Source organism: Pholis gunnellus, assembly GCF_910591455.1.
Source record: "Pholis gunnellus genome assembly, chromosome: 2".
In the NCBI taxonomy this organism is placed as follows: domain Eukaryota; kingdom Metazoa; phylum Chordata; class Actinopteri; order Perciformes; family Pholidae; genus Pholis; species Pholis gunnellus.
In genome coordinates this window covers 7096524-7116641 of record NC_136536.1, presented here as the reverse complement: position 1 = coordinate 7116641, position 20118 = coordinate 7096524, and the positions used below count along the sequence as shown (strand labels likewise).

The following is a 20118-nucleotide window of genomic DNA, read 5'->3' as shown; positions in this document are numbered from 1 at the left end:
CTCCGGGACACAGATGTTCAGTTAGCAGCTGTGTAGCAACTAGAATCCCCTCGAACCCAGCCCCCATAAAAAACAAACAAACAAACAAACAAACACAAAAGAGTCCCTGTCACTCACCTCAGGGTAGGACCACTCAGGGGAGTAGTCGGTGACCATGAAGAGCCGGCCTGTGGCCTGAAGCATCCCCAGAGCCCCCTGGGCTACAGCTGCAGAAACCACCTCTGCTACATTCATGTAGGACAACGAGCCTGGCTCTCCCGTGTTTCCCCCTGCTCCAGCCCCTCCACTCAGAGACTGGGGGCTGCAGCAGGGTTGAAGGCAGAGCTCTGAGGGGCTGTAGCCAGAGCCCCTGGCCCCTCCATCGTCCTGGCCTTGCTGGGGAGCCCCACCCCCTGTGTTCTGACTATTGGAGCTGTGGGATGCGACTAGCTGGTGAGCATACAGAGCCCCTCCGGCTGACATGGTGGCTCCACTGCCATCCACCGAGATGAAGTCATTGATGAGGTCAGAGAACTGGTTCCCAAAAGAGATGTCGAAGTGATCCAGACTGATCTCCATGCCTGTCCCTCCTGCTCCCCCATTACTGGCCGCTCCTCCGAGGCCTTGGTGGGTTCCGACAGCGTTGTAGAGTCCCTGGACCATACTCGCGCCCTGGAGGAGAGGCGGTAGCTGCTGTTGCTGCTGGGAGCGGTTGCTGCCATCGCTGTTGTTGTTGCCGTTATGGATTGCTACTCCGTCCCCTGCACCTCCAGTCCCTCCTCCGCCACCATCCGAGGCCTGTTGCAGGTAGTGCTCTGTGCCCTCTCCGTTTCCTGCCCCACAGGCCTGAATGTGGTCTACTGGTTTGAGTAGATTCTCAGTTCCATTCTCAGTGGCTCCAGCCTGAGCTGAACTCACATTGCCTGGTTGCTCTAGACCCACCACCTCCTCATGCTCAGCGCCCATCCCAGGAAAGCCCCCCTGGTACTGTAGCAGCTGGAGAGAGCCAGCCTGGCCAGGCCCCTCTGTGGGTGAGCCTCCGTTACAGTTGGCCCTGTGCTGGGTCTGGTGGGCCTGGTGGTGATGGTGGAGGTGGCCGTTGCTGCCGGGGGAGTCCGTCTTCACCACTTGCAGCCCCATGTAACCTCCAGAGTCATGGGAGTTGTGCTCCATCAAATGTGTTTTCTGACCCATGCCGGGCCTCCCTTGCTGAGCTTGACCGGTCTGAGAAGAATCCTGGAGGAAGAAGCTGGGTGAGCGGTTCTGGTGTTGCATGTGAGGACTGGACATGGCCTGACCATAGCTCACTGTGGAGGCGCTGGAAGTATAGTCCTGCTTGGCATCTATAGCACTGAAATCCATCTGCTCCAGTGTGGTGCTGGGACTCAGACCCCCACCAGAAGGAAGTAGGGCTCCTGCTGCTGTCAGAGTAAGGCTCCCCTGGCCTGAACCAGCACCAGACGACACAGACACCCCGCTGCCACAGTTTACTACTGGCCCCACCTGGTAGCCACTCTCTTGGGCCAGCTGCTGCTCAAACGATGTGTCTTCTGTCTTGATATTCTTCACCAAAGCTGAGTTGAAGATGTAGCCATTATCTGACATGGTGGGGGAGCGCTGCATTCTGCCGTTGGTGCAGCTGCCGCCACCGGAGGAGGACGATGTTGAGGAAGAGTTGCCCTCTGTCTTCATTGCACTGCCTCCATAGGTCTGGCCCTGTTTAGGGTTGTTCAGGAAGCAGTCGGGGTCAAAGTTCATATTGGTCTCTGGGATCTTGATGCTTCCAGCGTCGAGACTGCTGGAGAGCACCAGTTCCTCAGACACCCCGGCTGAAGACAGCATGGACATACTGTCTCCAGCCACGGTAGTCCCAGGTTCCCCTACTCCTCCGCCGGGGAAGGCAAATTTGTGACGGTCAGAGGCCACAGACAGCACCATGCCCTGTGAGGTGGCATCTGCACCCATCAGGTGAGTGTTGGGACCCCCGGTAGGAGACATGCTGTAAACAGGGTCTCCAGTGACCTCAGACATAAAGACACTCTGGGACAGGCCAGACATGACAGAGGCCACGTGGCCCATCCCGGTCACCACGGGGCTGTCAGCCATGTCTGGATCGCTGTTGAGGCCACTGCTGATGGACACAGGGGAGTTCTGCGTGGTGTCAGGGACCTCAACCTGGTTGGTGGACGACACTTCCGTGCTGTTCTGGTGAAGCAGGACAGGCTTGTGGACTTTGCCATTGCGTTTCTCCCTGGCACTTCCCCCTCCGCCTCCTCCCCCAGAGCCTTTTCCTCCACCGTGGGCGCTGTGCTCGGTCTTCCCCTCCGACACATCATTGTTCTGTACCTCAGAGTGAGCGGTGCTGTAGCCTCCTGAGCGGGGGTCCACCTTCGGGGAGATGATGCGGTGTTTGGCGCTGTTGCATTTGTGGTGCACACTGCTCCCTGCACCTATATGAGGACAAACGGAGAAGAAGACGTTGGGGATTTGGATGGGTGACGGGGGTACAGAGCGGAGAAAGAGAAAGGACAATGTTTTCCAAATACTTCCTAAGAATTGGGCGATTACTGCTGTTCAAGGAGCGGCGACAAAGAGGGATGATCTGTTTGTTTTTGTATCTATCAGTTTGTGAGAGACATTCTCCTGGAATGATAAAACTAGCCTTTCATTTTAGTGTTTAGAGTGAGTACAACGTAAAGGAAGTTTTGCCGCAACTGGGGTTTATCCAGACTCATTTGTTTTAGAAATTAGCAAACCACTGCTCTACATTCTTTTCCTGAGTGACAGCCTCTAGTAAAATTTCACAGCTGAAATTATTTGATTGACTAGCATAACATTCGGGAACAGCTGGGCTCTTTCAGATATGGCCTCGACATAGTTATCAGTAAACAAAAAGTAATAAGCCAATAACCCTGAAACTCAATTTAAATAAATAGCCTACCAATACAAGACCTCAACCACCTTCTCTGATCTACCATATAACAAGCAGTATCTCTATGGCCTTTGGGTTTCTCTTGCTGAATTCTTCCAGTTCTCTCTTGAGAACAAACTCCCTCTCCCACCCACTAGCCCTTACCCAGGGTGCCCGTGCAGAGGCAGTTGTGAGTCCGGGGAGGTGGCTTAGTTTGGTGGCTGTCCAGAATCTGTTGCACTAGCTGCTCCACTGAGAAGCCAGAGCTGCTGTTCCCATTGCTGCAAGTCCACTTGATGCCATGAACTGCCGGGAGAGAGGAGGAGACAGAGATGTCAGCCAGCCCAACAGACCACCAGCCACGCCAACCCCCCGCCCCACCCTCTGCCCTCCCTGTCTATCTGCCAGTATGCATCATGCTGCTCACTGGTCACCTCTCTAGAATGTCAAAGTTACCATAGTACAACAGAGAAATTCATATTCCTGTTTTTTTTTTCCTGAAGCGAAACAAACAACCCACTCACTGGCTGCAGTAAAATGGCAACGCAGCTTTATTGGTAGAATTTGAGTGTTACTTCCTTTGGTTTTGATTACGCTTACGCACCACTCTCCATCACGCCTTTTCCTTCATATTGAAATGTATAATAGCTTTAAACTCTAACATCTTTTCTCATTTTCTCTCCGTGTCCTGTTTCCTTAGTCCAGAATAGAACAGATGCTTTTGTCCGTCTCCTCACTGCAATGCCTGTGTACCTTCTGTACTGCACTGCTGATTCTATATTGTGCATCTTTTTTCCCTCCCGTGTGCCGGTGTCTGTTGCCACCCTGTGGTCTCTCCTCTGCGAGGGCCGATGAAGGTGACAGCAAGTCCAATCCTTCCACTCTCAGCTCTTACCCTGACCTATGACTCTGTTCTGACAGGGAAAGCCTTTAGGGAGGGACATCACCTAGCTGCAGCTGCTGCTGCTGCTGGATCTGCAACAAGGGAAAAAGAGAGGCTTTCTCCTGTAAAGCTTCACTCTCTGCTTCGCTAGAAACTCTTAATACTTTTCATCGCTCCACTTGCTAACCAGCCACTACGTTTGATGAGACAGATTGTGGTTTTAGTGGCTGAAAGGTGGCAGGAGACACTATTGAGTGCTGCTGTGCTCGGGCTCCCAACTGGTGAAAAAGGGTAGTATTTGAGAAGTGAAGCTTATTTAGACTATCAAACAAAATCAAGCCTGCTTTAATTCAAATTCCCTTCACTTTCAGTACCTCCTTTGGTTAAATATTCAAGAGAGATATATATAAAGAGAGTGAGGTTTAGAAAACAGCGAGAATTTGCTGAGAGCATGTCTGTTTGCATATGAGATAAAAGGAGATGAAAACAGTGTAAGAGTGTGAGGGTAATGCAGATTAAAGACAGAGCTAGTCAAGGCGATGTGAAAAAAGCTGGGAAACATGATTGGATGACTGTGATAGGGATCTAACTTGAAAGCTTTAAGATCCTTTGGCAGATTAGAGGGTGGTCACCAGCAGATGTCAGTAGAGCTGCTGTGATCAAGCTGAGATCACACGCTCGCTGTGGCAGGTTATAGACACACAAACGCGATTCATTTTTGATCTTTTATGAAGTCAGATTTGTTCAGCAATTAATCTAGAGTGAGTGAGCGGAGGACAAAAAAAAAAAAAGATTGCACACCAAATGTGACAGGAAAGTTTCATCCAATGTCACAGCAATTACAGCACAAATAATTATGTCCGTCTGCGGATCCCATTAGAGAGTGTGGCTTGAGTCACTGTTCACCTCCTGACAGTGTGCAATGCAAACAGTACAAATGACATGACGCTAGTAATACTGACACACGATAGAGCCACAGGAATACTAAAAATGCTGTCATGACTCCTCTTCTGTGTAAAAGCCAGTAGGGAGGCTGCAGGACAGAGGAGCATCCGTTCTGCTGATGTGACTAAGAAAGGGTGACAGAGCAAGAGTGAGAGCCTAATGCAACAGCTTACATCCACCATGTAGTGCCGTCCCTATTTGTCCAAACAATCTTATCTCCCCTCCGCCCTGATCCCTCGTGCTAGAATTGCCTCAGCCCTCTTCATTGAGACGGGGCGTCAACCCCTGGAGGCTCTGGTTTGTTGACGTACAGTTACTGCCATGTCTGCCTGTCCTGCTCTTCTCACTGAGGGTTATGTTCCAAAGCAGACGTGACAGCAACAGCGCCACTGGGTTTAATCCCAGTGGCAGCAACAGCAGAGGCACCAAACGGCAACCCGGTCACATCATCATCCCGATGACTGCATCCTGTCATGAGCAGCATCACACAGCCCTTAATGACAAACAAGAGTTGATCTGTAGGACATGCGCGTATCCCATCTGGTTGCATCTGCACCATCGGGCGCTATATGGGACAGTGGAGTACAATAGTTTTACATGATGGCCAGCCCTGTTTGTCTTGCCTCGGTCTGCTCTTCACTGGCCCTGCCTGTCTAGCCTGGAGACGGGCCCTCTGTCTGTTTGTTAAAGCCGCTCATGCACTATCTGTCAGCAGGCTAGGGGCAGAGCTGTGGAGAGGGCTGCGTGTTCATAGCGTTAGACCAAAAGAGTGAATCAAGCTGGCTGCCTTGTCTATGGAACTGTAGCGTGACTGAGTAGTGATGCCACTCTCTTGCCCCCCCTCCCCCTACACTCCCTTGCTCCTTCTCTTCCTCATCAAACACTGTAGGGCGTTAAGGAGCACAAGGTCAGACAAGGCCATGATTCACAGGGCTTGTATTTGAACTGCTGTGTATGTGCATGGGAACGTTTTTGCGACTGAGAGCACGAGTGTGTGTGTGTGTGTGTGTTTTTGTCATTGGGAGACAGAATAAGCTCAACTGATCCATGAAATCCACATTTTCCCTTTGTTGTTTTTTTGTATCATTAGAAGTGTCAAATGGTTTGCGCACTGAAATATCGTGAAGAGAATAACAAAAAGGAAGAGCGAGACGGAAGAGGGCAATTATATCGCAAAAGTTGCCAATGTTCTGGAAAAATAACTATTTGACATTAAAATAAAGGGTTTGTGTGCTGAGAAAAATCAGCTCGTGAAATAGGAACCATCATCATTATATGACAAGTTCCTAACATACAGCGACACATGTGACCCAGTGTCAAACACACTGTTCTGTACACTCCTGCAACTACAACATTTGAGGGTTTTGCACATTGCTGATAAAGGGGAAATAGAAATGTGTCCTTCTAGTTTATCTATACAACCTCTGCGGAATCGAGGAAGTTCTGATGTATACAAAAAAGAAAAGGATCAATAGCACTGTACTCATATTGTTCCTAACATTTCTGTGCAATGCAAAAAAACACATCTACTAATGGATGCAAGTTAGGTTTTATGAGATATGGGCCAGTCTGGGAAGAAATGCACTGTATGTTAAGAGCTAATGTATAATTTAAGATTAAATAATGCATAGATAATACAGCATGACTTCATTGCAACTCTTCCCTCCCTATATCGGGAAGGATGCTGCTATCTCTCAAAACCACTAGATGGCAATGTTGCTCCATCACTGGGCTTGTGTTGATAGACTGGATGTTCCAAGAGAAGCAGAGAGAGAAAAAGAGGGGAGAAGAAAGATAGAAAGCAAAGACAGAAAACAGAAGAGCTTTTTTTTCTTCTTTTTGCTCTTTATGTAGCCCCCTCATGTAGCCTGACAGCTAGAAGGCATCTCACACTCACCCTCTTTGTCCCAACAACTCCCAAAGTTAATGACTTTACGCATTACTGCAAATGGTGCTTGGTTTTTACATTAAGCCACAGAACTAATGAATACAGTAGGCCGTTGTTGTTCAGTGGCTGTCCTGAGGTAAGGCTTTATGTTAAAAGATGTACTAAAACTGATAGCAAGCAGAGCAGTGAGGAGGATAACAATATAGCCGAGGACCTCGGTGATGATGGTCTGGACTGCCTTGTCAGTATGCAGCCAGCATGCGTGTGTGCTTGTAAAGCTGCTGACACGTTCCTCTTTACCTGGTCACATCTCCAATAATTGGCCATCGGAATATCAGTCACAGGCCTGCTGGCCCCTGCCAGGCACACCCGAATCACAGCGTGGTTGTTAAAGGTGTCTTAACAGCTGTCTGAAAGATTTCCAATGCCCCAGAAGGTCCCCATTTGGCTATTATCATCATCAGACAAACCCTGACTTTTTTTCCAAAACATTGCCTCAATCCTTTGGGCAGGTCTAGAGACTCATATAAAAACACATAGTGCACCTCTCAGAGCATTAGTAAAGCTGATAACAACAGGGAGGGATCAATCCACTGAAGGGGGAGAGAGACAGAGAGAGACAGAGAAGGGGTGGACGGGGATTTCTGGTGAGTCAGACATTCTTGCTCCCACGCACTAACATGAATCAATAACCAGCTTGCTGCCCACCTCTGCCTTGACTTCCTTCCTCGGCCAGAGAGGATGCACACTCTCAGTCGGGCCAGAGTGGTGCCAGAGGTCTAGGGGAAGAGCTGAACTTTGACCCGCAAATATAGCAGACAGCTCCAGGAAGAGCACACACTCGTAAGAGAGTAGGAACACTGGCCGAAAGATGCTCTCTGACTGAGGTGCTGAGGGCACTTGGTGTACCAGCCATCAGCAAATAGGACTTGACATCACATCCTGAGACAATAACAACAACCACTGTGTAGTCTTCCCATGCATGTAGACATTTAAAAACCATTAAGGCCTTTTTTTTTTTTAGAGAAGACAGCAACTTTGTAAAGGTTATGAATAAAAGTTGAGACCGGGGGTGGCAGGAATTTATGAATGCATAGTTCTGAGAGTGATTTTCTTTCAAATACTCACACATGGGCTTGAGCTGTCCGATCAGCTCCTCCTTCGTCCACTTGGCCCACTCCTTCTTGTCTGTATTGATGGAGCACAGGATCGGACCGCATGGTTTACCACAGTCCTCAATGGCCGGAACATTCAAATAGTGGACGAGCACGATATCAGGGTTCTGTGGGGGTACGCAGAAAAAGAGAGAGGGATGGTGGAGGTTAGAAAGAGATGACTTCATGGATGGTCTAAGAGCACGGCTTCTTAAGGCAGTAAATGCCTGGAGTAGTAGTGGCACGTAGATACTGTGGCTCAGCAGTGAGGGATTTTACGTGGAACATGCCAGCTGGTTGGTGAGAAGTAAAATGCTGCTGAACTTTTAACGCTGTGGATGGTAACCCACACACACACACATACACACACACACACACACACACACACAACAGAGCACAGGGCACAGGGCAACAGAAGATCTCACTCATTATGTGACTATCTGTATCACAAAATGTGTGGGTGCTTGGATGTGTATACTAGTGCGTGTCATTTCTGTGTGTATTTATGTGCATATGTGTGATAATTACAATGTGTGCTCGTGTAACACACTTATGGCATTTTGTCAAGTCCTCCCACATGGTGAGCTGATGCCCTCAATTAACTCTGCCTGTATTTACCAAGTCAAAACTCAACAATTTGCCGCCTGCAAATTGTTACTGGGTTACCTCGGCAAATTCCCTAAATTGACAGCTTATGAATAATAGGTGGCGTTTAAAGGAATGTTGTGCTGGTGTGAATAACATCAATTCGCTTCTGTAATCATGAAAAGCTTTGATTAGCGAGCATGGCTCGGTAAAGACTCATACAAGGAATGTTCCCCTTTCAGTCCTTATCACTTCCAATTTGTTACAAACATCCCGGTGCCACTAAGCCCACACAAACGTAACACACAAATGCAGCACAATATCCCTATGCTTGACACATAGGATACAAATAAAGGCTGCGATGATTACAGCTGACCCGTAGGTACACAGTATATGGAACAAAGATCGTCATCCGATGTATGAAAAGTGCACACGAAAACCGCACGTATTTGCGTGCACTCGCAGCTAAATAAGACGCAAGAATCAACAAACCAACAAAGACCATGATAGAAAAAAAATGCCGTGACAACACGTGTGTGTGTGTATGACTGCAGTTGGAAGCTTCATCAGTACTAAGTGGCAAATAAATCAGGGCGCTGCTACTGTAGGTCTGTGCTCCCTCTCAGTGTGTACCATTAATCTACAACTACATCCCCCGCCCCCCCCTCTCCTTCTCCCCTTTCATCAGACAGGGGTGTGGTTGGGAGCAAACACATCCAAAGAAACAATCACTACTCTGGAAAACATCTGAAACGTACCAACAACCAACACTATCTCAATGTTTATGGAGCAGCCACAGCTCCAGAAGCGTGACAGCAAGAAACCCGTAAGTTAAGCAATCTCCAGGGGGACAGATGACCTCCTGCCAACACTTCCACCAGGAGCTGGACATTGCCGTTTGTTATCTCACCGCTTTCCTTGTCCCCTGTCATTGGTATGGACACGAGGCGAAGACTGCTGCCCTGTTTGCATGGAGATGGCACGGGGCGGCGTGCGATGCTCCCAGATGGCATCACCAGCTGTGTCAACAGCTAAGAGATGCCCTCAATCTTTACTTGGAGTGAGAGTGCCAAATACAGACAGCTTCATTCAATTATGATCATACATAAACATATTTGGATGTATGGCCGTGCGGGAGGACACAGACCGACCGAACAAGGGCAAACTCATTCACATACTGTAACACACAAACACACACACACACACACACACACACACACACACACACACACACACACACACACACACACACACACACACACACACACACACACACACACACACATTGGTTTATTGATTTATAAATCACCCATTAGACCACACACATATATATATATATATATATATATATATACACACACACACACACATACATCAAAAGACACACAGGGTTTAGATTTACACAATCATACACATGGATACGCACAGTCTCTTCCTTTCATCACCCACACTCCCAGCTGTTTCCTACCTTTTCACACATAGCCACATAACTATGCACCCATGCGTGCGCGCACACACACACACACACACACACACACACACACACACACACACACACACACACACACACACACACACACACACACACACACACACACACACACACGCACACACACGCACTAAACACAAAGGAAGACACCATGTGGCAGCCTCAGAGCTCACCCAAACACAAGTAATCTGTGTCTCTGTGCTTCACTATAAGGAATCTGCTATCTGTCTGTCTGGAACTTTCGCTCTCTTTTTTCCACAATCTTGTTTTGCTTCTTTCTTTCTTCTTACTCTACAAGACGTTTAACAGTTCTCTCCCAACTCAGGTCCACTTCCACTCTGAGAGGGAAACAACACAGTGAAAATGTAAAGCATCACATAAATCTATCAGGATGGTAATTTAATTTAGTTTCCTGCTGGCTGCTTTCTTTTTCCACAGTGTAATATCAGGAGTTGGTTCTCCAGGAGTAGGGGGAAAACGGCTGAGGGGGAGTTTTTGCCTGGATACTATTTTCCAGAGAAAATGAGATCTCATTAACTTATTGATTAATTGTGTAATGTAGTCTTTTGGTTGTGTTTTCACTCGTTTCCCAACGTGGGTCTCAGGGCAGCTTTCCAGTCTCACTTCCGCAGCGGAACGGAAGACTGGGAGACAGTTGCCGGAGCCTGTGGTGTGCAGGTGTGTGAGCATGTGAAGCAGTTTGTATCTCTCTGTATGATAGTGTTTGTATGATGCACAAGATGCGTATGTGAGCTCAAGTCTATAAATACACACACGTCAACACGTTGGCTACCTCTGCAAGCAAGTGTGCCAAACATTCCCATGTTAAGGCCTCTTTAAGCGTGACTGTATGATGCATATGTAAAATGGAGCTTGTCTCCAGCCAGCATTTTGATGTTGCTGTGTTGTGTTAATGTTTACTGCGCCTCCCTGGAACAGATGGATAGATGTTGAGCTAATTACTAGGAGAGTCTTGGGGAGTCAGCCATGGGGGCGGAAGGCCTGCTGAGTGGGTGGTGGAGCGCCTTCCTACCCCTCCTTTCACCGCTCTCTTTCTCCCAAACACGGCGCAGACACATCAACATACAAAGGCAGAAGATCACACAGTCACGCAGAAGTTCACAGTCTAATACACAATTCACCAGCCACACCCGAAAAAATTTGGTGTGCCAACGCACGCTTTCGCTCGCGTACACACACACACACACACACACAAACGCCCGTATGCAGGACATCGCCATCGCAACCGGAGGATAAAGGTGCTGTTGTAGCCAGGCAACAGGTTTCTCTGACACCCACGCACTTAAGAGGCAGCCAGTGCTCCTACAATCTCTCAGTGACTGCCTACCTCGTCCTGAAGTCAAACACCCTGTTCTACTCCAAAACACAAAGAGGGAGAGAAAGAGAGAAAGAGATCCGCTAATGGAGCTGAAGCCACAGACGGAGTTAGATGTCGGTGGAGACAGCTACGGTGACCTTCTACTTTGTGCTGAATGTGAGGTAGGGAAAGTGTAAGCTGAGCTGCAGCCGAGATATAACTAACTTGAGACTTGGGTGCAAAGCACATCTATCGACGGAATCTGGTATGAGTGGTCAAGTAATGTGCTCGCTGTCTCGTTAAGTCTCTGTGACCCTGCCGCAACTCCGCCACTCTTCCTGGAACACCTCCGTGTAGCCGCCGCTACTCCAACAGCCCACCACAGCTCATTAAGAGACAGAGAGCGGAGGAGAGAGACCCGCTCCAGTAAGAGATACATGGAAAGACAGAGGCAGAAAGAAGAATGAGAGTAACAGCTCTTGTATTGTCAGGCAGGCAGCTCTGCTCCATGGTTATACTCTACTATACTAGGCCTCGCTTTCACAACTTGTGCACAGGAGCGATAAGAACACCATTAACATGAAAGGATCTTAATTGAGAGGGGATGCTTCATGCAACGCGGATGAGCCAGCGAGTGCAGGAGGAAACCTTGTTCCTCTCTGATAAAATAACCCGCACCCAGGAATGGGGGCTTCAAAGCCTGTCACAGTGAAGGCAAGAGCAGAGCAGACAGGGGCTCAGGTATGGGACTTTTAGTGTGAGGAAGGAATGGGGGAAATAAGCAAAAGAGGGAAGGAATGAGACAGTCCTTCATGGGAGAACTGAACTAGCAGGCTACAGGGATCTCCATTTCTATATAAAGTATCATGAAAGCAGTAACAGTCAATTGTTTAGTCACAAACAGTCAGCATCAAGGCATCAATACAGAGGGGAGGTGCATGTGTTGGTGTGTTTGTGTTTGTGGATGTATCTGTGCCTTTATGTATTTGCGTCTGCCTACATTAAATTATAAATAGCATGTGAATGAGTGTCTAGAGGCATATTTCTGGAGGTATGTTTCTGCATGCAGAATGAGTGCAATGAGCTGTGAGTGCGAGTCTGAGTGGATCTGCTATTTTGACTGCGTACTCGTGCTGTCTCGCGATGCGTATTAGACTTTGTGGTGTGCATCTTTGCATATGTCTGTGCAACTTGGTGAACAAAAGGAACACCTGTGTACTAAATGTATGTGTTTCATGTCGCGTGCTGTGGTGGGCTGAACGGGTACGAGGGGTTATTAAGGCTCTGCCCTCCTGGCTATGCGGGGGCAGTCTCCCTGGCAGTGGCACCGTGATGGATAGCATGGGGTGCCAGTCATTAGGCAGCCTCCTGGCCTCTGGCACTAAGGTTGCACTCTTAAACACCGACCTCCCCCGCTTGTCCCCAAACACCGCTGCTCATTTCAAGGTCAAATGCCTCTGTGGTGCCATAAGTTCACCTCCACAAGGCACAAGACTTCTTCCTTTTGTTTGGAACCTTTATCGCTCACTGCCGACGGGTGTGTTTTGGAATGTGGGGGTGGATGGCTGGTGCCTTGCCTCGTGCAGACACACGCAGAAACACAGTCACACACGTGCAGTACATGAACATACACACACACACACACACGCGTACAAACACACATACGGAGGTAAACAAAAACCCAACGTCAAGCCCTCCCAAAAAGCCAGCAAACAGCCTGAAGCTCCTGTCTAGGTTGCAGCGCATACCCCTATCTGTACCTGCCCCCCCCCCCCCCCCCACACACACACACACTCCGCCCTAGGTCCTCTATGACAAACCCGCTGTTTAAATGTTCCCAGTTTAGAATACAGACGCCCTAATAGGGGTGTCTGAGTCAACGCGCAACTTAACTGCTACAATTCACCCTCTACTGCACGCGGCTCTGCACCAACCACTACACCGCCTGAGTGCTAAGCTAAAACGATGCCCGGGGGTGGGTACCAATCCAGGGGTAAGAGCCAGTTTACACAGGGTTTTCTTAATTTGAATTGCCTCGATTGCCTCCGTCCAAGGCCTGTGAGCGGGATGGCAGAGCACAGCCCAGCAGGAGATCCTGATTTAGGGATGATTCATACTCCACCTCTTTACCTCCACTACCTGGTGTACGGGGCTGGGAGATATGAAAGGCAGAACTTGGAACTTTTGAGGAACAGGAAGAGGCCAGCATGTTTGAGTGTGTTTCGGAGGAAGCCAGGGGCTGAGGCCTGTGATGTTTAATTCAGTAGCACATAATCACTCCGATGGAGTTGAGAGCGGGGCTTTAAATAACTCAGCTTAGAGGGGCAGAACTGCTTCACTCTGGGTGGGGGAAAGCAAGTCTGTGTGTGTGTGTGTGTGTGTGTGCATGTGCACACACTTGTGCACGTGTGCAGATATGTGAGTGCATTTCGCATTTCTACATGTCTGAGAGGGAATATGCGAGAGAGTGCTCCTCTATTTTGGTGTGTGGCTCCTCCCTGCTTTGAAATATTATATTTGTGCAGTGCACCACAGTAAAAGGTGGATTGTGTTTGTTACTGTGCCAAGCATGTGCATGCATTACAATAAAAGTGCAAAAGGCCAGTATTCAGAGCCTGAATATAGAGGAGCGTTCTGGATGCCAAGCGGGCAGGCAGTAAGTCAGGCGGTAAGCCGGGCAGTGAGGCATTGAAGCCCCTTTAGCTGCCACAACTCAACTCACAGTTTACAGCCTACTTATTCTTCCTAAGGCCCTTTCAGAGCACACTACCCTCTCCATTAGTTGTGGTGGTCCCAAGTGAGAGGCCACGCTGCCCAGGGGCAAGCTGAGAAAGGGCCATCGGGATCCCATCCGGCTGCCATAATGGCCTCGGCTGAGCCCGTGGCACTGATCCTTATATTCAGCGGCCATACAGGTGACAAAAGTCACAGGAATAAGAGGAGGGAAAAGCAGTTACTGAGCTCTGTCAGACGCAGGGTGGATTTAACCGTATGCTCTCTCTTCATGGTCCCTTTCCTTTGTTTCCACCTCAAAACAACCTCTCAACAGAGTCTTTTCCACTCTCTCATTTTCATCTCTTCCTCTCAGGGCATAGTGCAATTCATTTGGAGGAGGAAAACACGGCTAATGCCATCTCTCTCGACTCTCTCTCCTCTGCTCGCGCTCCCTTTCATATCAGCGCGTAGTCTGATTTGTTTGTGTGCGTCGTCTTTCTCCCCGTGTCAGTCGACAAGGCGTGCTATTTATGTGCCTCTGCCCGTGTCTGTGAGCGAATCAGGACTTCACAGGAGCAGCCGGGGGAGATGTGCTGGTGCATTTCTAAACAGGGAGTCACAGGGAGGACTAATGTGTGTCCAGCAGCAAGACAGACCAACCTGGCCACTATCTGCTTCGGCAATGGCCCACTGAACAACAATAGATAACACCGGTTGTCAGCATCAACAACAACAACAACTGTTGAGGTTGTAACAGAAAAGAGACCCAGTCAAGCACAAACTAGTGGAGCATAAATGCACATATATGTAGATATGCGCACACGCCACACATGCATCAACAGACGTACACACATTGACAACAGCACTGGCCACAGGACTGCTGAGCCTGTGTGCTCTGTCAAGCATGGTGAGGGGCTCATTATTATTACTGGGCTGGATACTGGAGCAGCCCCAGAGCTCAGCTTGGCAAGGCCTCTCTCTGGAGACTCACACACATACACACACTCACACACACTCACACACATACATACACACCATACAAATGGGTAATCAAACGTCTGCCCGTTGGGAAAAAAAAATAAAAAAATGCTCAAATGGTTTCCTAGCAACCAATGGTGTGTACTGGCGTCACATGAAAGATTAAAAAAAAGAAACGGCGTGTGCATATGTGAATGAATTTCTGTGAGAATGAGGTTGAGATTAACAGTGCATATTAGAGAGGGATAGAGGGGTGTATGGGGGGAGGAGCGCTGGGAGTGAGCGGTCAGCGATAAGAAGTCATGAATGAGATTTGAGAAAGAAGAGAGAAAGAGAAAAGGTGCCATCAGAAGTCTGGCAATCTGATCGACAAACACAACAAGCATTTCCCCAGCCTCTCTAGCGGGGCAGTGTTGACTGCGAGTTGATCCGAGGAGCAGGTCCACAGACAGTTAAGGCCATGGCTGGGAATGTGTTATCAAATCACAGCTCAGAGAGCGATCGTCATGGGAATAAATCTGTATCTTACACGCGGTTACAAATATGTAGCAACCCCTGCAGGGGAGGGGATTATACAAGAGCCAAAAGCACGGGCTTTAGGAAAACGGCCTAAAACGCAATGCTGCATATCACACCAAGTTCAAATGCAAAACACGGGGCGTTGTGCTGTACCAAAGGCGCACAATCAGGTGAGAGTAGTGGTTTGTAAAATTGCTGCAGAGCGCTGTACAAAGAGGCGTAGCTGAATCTCTGGGGCTCTGAAGAGGCTTTTGATCATTGCAGAACATTGTAACTAAAAGACAGCGAGTCCCCTTTAAAAACGAGTCAACAAAAAAAGACAGCGTTACATTCTATTTGTTTATCTGTGCGCGAGTGTGTGAAATGCGGGGGGAGCAAAGCAAGCGTGTAATAGTGTGCGTGTGTGCTTCCATAAGATACTAGTGTGTGTCATTGTGTGTGTGTGTGTGCATGTTTGGTACATCTGTATGTAAAAGTATGTGCGCGAAGTAGTGAGAAGCATTACTATCTCCATCCAGCAGCTGCCACAAAGAGGCTTCCCAAAACAAGCGCAGGGCCATGACAGAGACAGAGCGACCGCAGCCTTCTGGTGGTGTAATAGGAAATTAATTGAGACCATCAATATGGTATTAATCATTAAAGCTCAGGTGCTGAGGTGGCACTTTGCTGACTGCTCTACTGTTGGCAGCACTCTCACACACACACACACACAGTAAAAGTTTGACCTGCTGTTTTGCAAAAATAGTAGGTGGGGACAAAGTATAGAGACAAAGGAAAATGAGAAAAAGGAAAGTCTGTATCCTCAATCTTAACACACAGAGACAGAGGTAGTATTAATACACAGCAATCCAAGGTCACTGCTTGTCTGGCTTTGCCTACAAAGTGGTCAGTGTTTACCTCCTCTTAGCTCCCCCTGATAGAGACTCAATAGCGAGACAGAAATTGAATGGGTGTGCGTATTCTGAAAGATGTTCAAATCAGAAAATGACAGGTACATTTGGAGAAATATTCATCAACTCCCTTGGAAGCCATGTTTCTACTACCATCTAATTCTTCGTGAGGCAAAGCACAGCGAGGACTGGAGTGCCGGTGTTAATCAGCCAGAGGAGAGCCAAATTGCAGCAACTACATTAAGCCGTTAAGCACACCACGTCTCCAAATTGTTTGAGGTGTCTCACTGAGATGAATGCTTCTTCTTATGAATTATACATCACACACATACAACACCAGACACAGACTTTATACATATGTGCATGTGAGCGCACATGCAGACAGTTTTGCATGGTGTGTGTGTGTGTGCGGCTTTTGCTGTGGAGGACGAGGAGCTCGTGGTGTACGGCAGAGTTCGACAGGCTGACGTTCCTAACACTTTCTTCAGACCGAGTTAAGCCCAGCCTCAACTAGCCTCCATAGGCATTTTACACCAAACCTTCACCACCTCATGTCTGTCAGTGTCAAGGTTGAGCCTATGAAATGTTTATGATGCAGGAGCTGTAGATAAGATTGATCTGGATTGAAAGGCAAATAAGATTGCCAAAGACCAGAGTCAGCTGAAAAGCAGGCAGAGGGAGCAGAGGGGGGGGGGGGGGGGAGAAAAAGAGAGTAAGAGGAGAAAATGCATTAACACGGGTCTGGCCCTGAGAGAGCACAGAGTAATGAGTACTTCCTCTACACACACTACTATACTGGGGAGAGAATATGGACACACCGTCATGACCGGCTGACTGATGCCGTGAGTGTGTGAGCGTGTGACAGAGTTTGATCCGTTTGCCTGATTGCTGCCATGCAACTCTCGGCTACCGACGCTATCCTTGTTCTGTGGTGGGTTTAACAGGCTGGCCACACCTTATGTTGCTTCTTTTAAAAACAGCAGGTACATTCAGGCAATTTGCTGGCCAAGATTAAGAATTTAATAGTTTGACTATACGCATTTGGTAGGAGGTACTATCTTAAAAAGTTTTCATGTAAAAACAAGTTAAAGAATGGGACACTTGCTAACTACTAGCCAGTAGCACGCTATCAAAATAGGACTTCATGGGAGAATCGGAGGCCCTGGCTCTCTTTAACACCCTGGTGGTACCACATCAACTTTGATTTACGATGTCAAACAGTAAGAAAAACAATGCAAAAATTATGTCATCAAATTCAAAGGCCAGAGGAACGTGTGTGCATGCATTAAAACGTGTATTTGTGCGTGTGTGTGCATACGGGACGGATGGAAGGATAAGACCCTTTGATGTATCTCCCGACGGCCCTGGCCAGCTTGCAGGAGAGGAACAGAGTAGAGGCCGCCAGAGAGTTGGGGCCCAAGCCCTGGGGCCTGTTCTCTCCCTCCCCCTCTCAGCCTGCCTTCCCCTCCCTCCTCTGATCAATACTGGGTCCTAATCACCAAAGACAGTACGTTAGTCCTCTCGTTCTCTCATCTCCGCTCTCACATTTCCTTCTCGTGGTTTTGCAACCTCTGCCACTGGCGCGCTTTTGCCAACCAGCAAAAATTCCACGCACTCGTGTATCCTCGGTGTGTGCGTGCACGTGTTTCGTGCTTGTACGTGTCCACACCTTTGCGTGTGTGAGAGCCACACACAGTTTGAGTCTCTGTAAATACGTGAACAGGCTTAAACAAGGCTGTTAAAACGTGTGCATGTGTCTGTGTACAACAAGATAAGAGAATATCCTTGAAAAAGCAACACCAACATAAACCCCAGTGAATTATGAGCAGCATGCATAAACTTGAATAATAACACATCCCCTCATTTCGGTGGCTTTATCCCAGTCATCTAATTGCCTGTGTCCTTTTTTTCCCCGTCTTTAATAAACTAATGAATGTGGCAGGATTGAGACCTGGAATCATATAGGCAGCAATAAGTAGCACTGCTTTAAACCACCAAACCGCATCAGAACAGCTGAATAATTTGTAGGAGAAATAATTACGGGGCAGAAGAGCAGGCATCAATCGTGGAACATCGACAGTGTTCTCGCTGGAAACTACCTCACCCATAAGCCAAGGCTCCATTAGGTATTGTCTGGGGCCTACAGGCTAATTTGTTTGCATCAATAATACATTCAAAGGATTTATCTAACTTGCAAATGAGTGTTCATTTACTGGTCCAAGAGGCAAGGAGGAGAGCAGGCAGCAGGGGAGAAGGTGTGAAAGGCTGAAACAGCTGGTTGGGGCTATCTGGGACACAGTTAACCCTTTGCTCGGCAGCGGGACGGTGGTCCATACATACCAGTTAGTCAGTAGTATTCAGAGATGGTTGGTTCTGACATGCTTGGATAACAGCCAGTGTTTATGTAGGGCACACAGAGGCCAAGGTGCTGGTGACCAACCCCTTGGAAAAGCATCAAAAAAAGGAAGCAGCGAGCCCCCCTTTCGCAGCCACAACTTATTACCTGCTGCTGCGAATATTCTCTGATCATATGCCAGATGACAAAATGAGAAAAGAGGAGTGTATGTGTGTGTCTCTGTTAGAAGATGGGGATGTGGCATTAGTGAGACATGGCGGGCCCGTCCTTGAGGGGACACAGGGATCCCCACCGCCCTTTGATCTCTGTACCATGCTGTCTCCAACAGGCGATATTAGGACGGGCAAAGCCAAAAGAAGTGGATGAGCACAGTGTGGGGATGGGGGGGGGGGGGGTATCAAGAGAAGGCTAGCACAAGTGTGTGAGAGAGAGAGAGAGAGAGAGAGAGAGAGAGAGAGTGAGAGACAGGGGAGACGAAAGGGAAAGATGGGAGAGGAGGAGGGAAGCTGGCCATGAACATATGCTGCCTCTCTGTGCCAAGCCCCACTGGCTCAGGCAACCCACGCATACGCTGCACTGCTGCCACTCCAGCCCTCTCCAACACCAACACCATGGCACTACTTAGTCAAACAAAGCTGGAGAGATGAATCTGGAAAGAGACGGGGTCTCCCCAGTCTCAGCACTGCCAGGGTAGGGCTGTTTGGCCTGGATAACACTGCCTGATTATGCACACACTGACACACACACATACGTACATATACAGAGCAGTGGCTTTCAGCTGTTCGGCTAGCCACCCCCTCTAAATTTGTGACACTACTGATGTGGGCCACCATACAACACTCTCTGTTTGATGAACTATGGGGCTAGTCACTTTAACTGTTATTAATTATTAGTAGAAACTGCAAAATATGAATTATAAAACTAATAGTGCCAGTCCTTTATTAGATTGGCTGAGCTGTGTTCAACACACACAAAAAAAACAATAACACACAGCTGTGAACACATCACATTATCAGTGCGCCAATTAGTCACCTGTTGTAGAATTTAATGAGAGCGAAATAGAAGAGCTGTAAAACTCGGGAAACAAAACAGGTGTTATGTCAAAGTCTGTTCTCTAGATTAATAGTGTTTCCCTCCTGTTGAAATGATAGCGCCCCCCGCGGTGGTTGAGGAATTAGGAATAAGGATTGGTTTTGGTTGAGGTCGGTAAATACATATCTACAGGGAAACAGTATTCAACACGAGTCCAGGGCCGTTAAACAGACTGTGGTCCGTGCGCTGTTTTCAGACCAGAGCATCCACCTGAACAGGAAAGGTCAGGAGTGCGCTAAGCTGGGATTCAATGAAATAGAATTATCACCTTGCGGTTGAATGACTCCTCCAACCCGTCATGTTGCAGCGTACATTCATGTCTGCCTGTCTGACATTTGTGTGAAATTATCTTAATTAACATATGCATTCTTCAGTTATGGCCAAAAACGAATTTTCTGAGGACAACAAAATTTCAA

At 48.2% G+C, this 20118-nt stretch overlaps 1 protein-coding gene across 1 annotated transcript in view; it reads right to left on the bottom strand.

The window, feature by feature from the left end:
• The window catches only part of camta1a (calmodulin binding transcription activator 1a), a gene marked incomplete at both ends in the record, with an annotated part of 267332 nt that overhangs the window by 23674 nt on the left and 223540 nt on the right, over window positions 1-20118 (bottom strand). The window contains 3 exon segments of the mRNA XM_079175695.1: window positions 118-2429; window positions 3056-3196; window positions 7735-7888. Of these exon segments, the coding sequence (XP_079031821.1) occupies window positions 118-2429; window positions 3056-3196; window positions 7735-7888 (2607 nt within the window).